The sequence below is a fragment of the Theropithecus gelada genome, chromosome X, assembly GCF_003255815.1.
Source record: "Theropithecus gelada isolate Dixy chromosome X, Tgel_1.0, whole genome shotgun sequence".
NCBI classification, from domain to species: domain Eukaryota; kingdom Metazoa; phylum Chordata; class Mammalia; order Primates; family Cercopithecidae; genus Theropithecus; species Theropithecus gelada.
Genome location: NC_037689.1, coordinates 18,566,628 through 18,571,093, shown reverse-complemented (window position 1 = coordinate 18,571,093; position 4,466 = coordinate 18,566,628). Strand labels below are relative to the sequence as shown.

General features: G+C 42.0%; 1 protein-coding gene and 1 pseudogene across 1 annotated transcript; one reads left to right on the top strand and one right to left on the bottom strand.

Moving 5' to 3' along the window:
• Positions 1-819: 819 nt before the first annotated feature.
• LOC112615045 (divergent paired-related homeobox-like) lies at positions 820-1,242 on the top strand. The gene has a single exon (XM_025371687.1). It carries the CDS (start codon positions 820-822, stop codon positions 1,240-1,242), a length of 423 nt encoding a protein of 140 aa, XP_025227472.1.
• A 1,025-nt stretch (positions 1,243-2,267) lies between these two features.
• LOC112616487 lies at positions 2,268-3,564 on the bottom strand (annotated as a pseudogene).
• Positions 3,565-4,466: the final 902 nt, after the last annotated feature.

Genomic DNA, 4,466 nt, shown 5'->3' with positions numbered 1-4,466 from the left:
TTTTGATAGAGATTGTGTTAATCTACAAATCAATTTTGAGAGAATTGCCATATTACTGAGTTTTCCATGATCATGGGATGGATGTCTCTCCATATATTTAGGTCTTCTTTAATTTCCCTCATCAGTATTTTTAAATTTTCACTGTACATGTCTTACACTTATTTTGTTAAAATTATTCTTAAGTGTTTTATTCTTTTTAATACAATCATAAATGGAGTTATTTTTTAATTTCACTTTTGGAATTTTCATTGCTCGTACATAGTAATACAATTGATTTTTGTATACTGACTTAGTATCCCATCACTTTGGTGAACTTATTTGTTCTAATAGTTGTGTGTGTGTGTGCGTGTGTATAAATTCCTTAGGATTTTCTACATGATGATCATGTCATTAGCAAATAAAGACAGTTTTACTTTTTTACAACCTAGATGCTTTTTAATTTTGTTTTACTTGATTGCACTAGAACCTCCAGTACAATGTTGAATAGAAGTGGCAAGAGTGGGTAGTCTTGCCTTCTTCCTAGTCTTGGAGGCAAACATGCAGTCTTTTATGATTAGGTATGACGTGAGACAGAATTAGGTGAAATCCAGGGGGCTCTGGAGGATCCAGGAATCACATTGGAAGCAGATAGGGCAGAAACAGTTGGAAGGGGTTGGGAATCAGGTGTGGCTATGGAGTAAGCTATTTAAGTCTGGATTCAATCTCTACTAGTTCTTATCATTGGATCTGAACACAGGAGCACATCTGCATTAGAAGATGCCAGACTCAGAGGATCTTCCCAAAGGCAAGCACCAGGTGCATTCACACAGGAAATGAACCATGTTCACTGAGAAACTACTGGAAGATTTGAACAGCTTTTTCAATGAGAACCTATACCCAAACCCCAGCCTTCAGTGGGCTTCGAAAATCGAAATACATCCAACAGTACTGGAGGTCTGGTTCGAGAACCACAGAGCAAAACTTAAGAAAGCAAAATGCGAGCATGTTCAGCAAAAACAAGAAACTCAACAACCATCAATACCAGAGGGCGAAGTCAAGACCAGTGCTGGCCTGAGAAATACAGACACGCTACTCAGATTCCCCAATGCTGCTCATCCTATCAGCCTGGTGTATATGAATCTTCGGGCACCCTCATTCCTACTCATTCTGTACCCCAACCTTAAGGTCCCTACAAATGACTTCCCTGGCCAAAAAATAGTCCATTTTGGCTGCTGCCAAAATCCTAACATATACTGCCTCTAGCCCATTTGGGAATCCCAAGTTTGTTCTCCATGCTTCAATTCTAGTTCTTCTTCCTGTTCATCTCTACAAAGTTGAGAGAGATGCTAAATACAAAAAATTACATATTGTAAAAACAAAACACTGGTGGTTTTTGTGGATACTCTTCATCAGGTTGAAGGTTGAAGAAGTTCCCTTCTATTCTAAGTTTGTTGAGAATTTGTATTATGAATTTGTATTTTTCTGTGTCCATTGAAATGATCACATGGTTTTTGCCCTTCATTCTATTATGTTCATTTCCACGTGAATTTCATTTTCCTGAACTTCTACAAGGGAAATATAGATTTTATAACTTTATGACTAGAACTCTCCTGTTGTTTTTGTGAAGTGTCAAAAAATATGGTGGCTTAATTTCTGAGATCTCCAGAGTCTGTTCCCCTCCCTACTTTTTCTGGCCCTGTTCTTTCTTTTGTCTGTATTGTCACTATCCTGTTCAATTTAGATTGATCAGCAAGTCTCCTCAGTGTGGATCTTTATCCTCAAAGGATGCTTTGGCTAGTTAGTTCTAAGAGCTTGTATGATCCAGAGTATTTTAGATCTCTTATATCTTATTGCAGACCATTGTCATGGAGGTTTACCTCTACAGTTTTAGTTCCTGTTCTCGCTTTGGCTCTCTAAACTTTCAGTTAGTGCCTTTTGGTTATTTTGTTGTTCCCAGGTCAGTGAGATGCCCTGTTGCTTCCCTAAGCATGTTTCTGTACAGATGTCAGTACTATAGGTATTGTAGCTATCACTGGTCTATCCCTACTTGCTCATATATATCTTTTTACTTTCCAAAACTTATTTTTTATTACTATACAAAATGTGCACTCTCCTCTCTTTTTGTGTCTCCCACCCCACCCCCCAGAGAACAGTACATGGTGTGCAGGGATGGCGTGACCAGGAGGCCTTTGTCCTGCGCCCTGCCCACAGATTGAGCTCTGCCCCAGGTCTTTTCAGGCATCTAGATACACCCATAGCCTGTCAGGCTGGGGCAAAGGGGTCCCAACTCACATGTACTCCTTGGCAGAGTTGGACTTAGAGTAAGAGTGAGGTACATGGTACCCAGTTTGGGTCTTATTCCCAGGACAAGAGCAAGAGAATAGTACACCTCCTAGGAGGGCCGGAGAAGACCCTGCCCAGCCAATAAAGATAGCAGGACCAAACTCATACCTAATATTCAAGGGGATCAAGGGGTTGTAAAAGTCCGTGACAATCTGATGGCCATACCAGAAGAAAGCTACCAAGTCAGCAAGACCTGCCATGATGAAAATGACGCCTCTAACCATGCCTATTGTATTAGTCTGTTTTCACACTGCTATAAAGAAATATCCAAGACTGGGTAATTTATAAAGGAGAGAGGTTTAATTGACTCACAGTTTAGCATGACTGGGGAGGCCTCAGGAAACTTACAATCATGGCGGAAGGGGAAGCAAGGACCTTCTTCACATGGCAGCAGGAGAGAGAAAGCATGTGAGAGAGCAGGAAAAACTACCGTTTATAAAACCATCAGGGCCGGGCACAGTGGCTCACCCCTGTAATCCCAGTACTTTGGGAGGCTGAGGTGGGCAGATCACCTGAGTTCAGGAGTTTGAGACCAGCTTGGCCAACATGGTGAAACCCCGTGTCTACTAAAAATACAAAACTTAGCTGAGTGTGGTGGGGGATGCCTGTAATACCAACTACGTGGGAGGCAGAGGCAGGAGAATCGCTTGAACCTGGGAGGCAGAGGTTGCAGTGAGCTGAGACTATGCCATTGCACTCCAGCCTGGGCAACAAGAGTGAAACTCCATTTCAAAAAACAAACAAACAAAAAACTGTCAGATCTCCTGAGAATTCACTCACTATCATGAGAACAGTATGGGGGAAACTGCCCCCATAATCCAGTCATTTCCCTCCCTTGACATGTGAGGATTACAATTCAAGATGAGATTTGGGTGGGGACACAGAGCCAAGCCATATCAGCTATACAGGCCTTCTTCACTTTATCATTTCCCCCACAACACATGCACTTCATGCCCATCGTGGCCACACACATATGGTCAGGAAGCCCAGCACCAGGTATGCCACCATTAAGGCCTCGAAGGACCTGCATGGCTGCTGGCAGGGCGAGCACCAAGTCATACATTTCACAGCTCATCAAGCCCATGCTCTGCGTGATGTAGTCCATTCACAGTCCCTTGTGATGATGCTGTTGCCCACACATGAGCTCATCTGCCGCTGCAGGATGGTGGTGCAGGCCACAAGGCCTACCCAGCCCAGCAGAGTCATGGAAAAGTTCAGCAATTGCAGGCCCAAATTGGCCATTTCTACTCTCAGAAAAAATTGGGGGTGCTGGGCAGGCAACCCTACAGTAAAACAAATAAAACTTTGGGGCATCCCCATGAAAGACATCTTGGGGTAGAGTTTTTAAGTCATCCAAAGAGACAAAGAAGTTTTTGGCCAGGTGACCGCAAATCTTGTCACCTGAAGTACACACAAATTGACCCCTCTGGTGGAGTGATAGTCTCACAGCAGAGGGAACAGGCCCATATTTTGTGTTTTGAGGAAAACAATTTATTGTCTAGCTTTGTTGTACAAATAACTCTTACTTTAAAAGAAAGCTAGCAGCTGGATAACTTGAACATGAAAATGGGAAACCAAAGAACGAAAGTGAGGTATGGCAACCCCTGGGACTATGACAGGTGTGTGTCGGGGGAGGGGGAATCATTTTTGTTAGATCACATCTTTGCACCAGGTGGCAGAAATAATTGGGAATGGAAAGGAGTAAACAAACAACAAAAACAACAACAACAAAGGTGACACTTCACCTCTATTACTTCAACTACTACTTTAACTTACTAATTTGTGTTTTTTAAATTTAATAAAAATTGAGTTACATTAGGGAAGCTGGAATCATATTGCATGCAGGTAGTTATGGGTGGGGAAGAAAGGAGACTAATGAGCTGACGCACTGGTGTTGCAACAGATGTAATTTGAGTCCTTCAAAAAAAATGCTTGACATTTTTATCATGGTGAGATAATGAGACCTGTTATTATAGCAGATTCTCTCTTCAAGGAGGGAGACCTTGAGAGTGGATTTTACTCACAACTGCCATCAGTAGACAAATAAAATAAGTGAATGTTCATGACCTAAGTACAAGTGTTACTCAACAAGATTAATGAAGTCTAACAAATTTGAAACCAGTAAAAGTCATCTAGAGGGTCTC

What these genes read in the sequence shown, in the direction of transcription:
- LOC112615045 (XM_025371687.1), top strand. Translation starts at nt 820, where the DNA reads ATGTTCACTGAGAAACTACTGGAAGATTTGAACAGCTTTTTCAATGAG.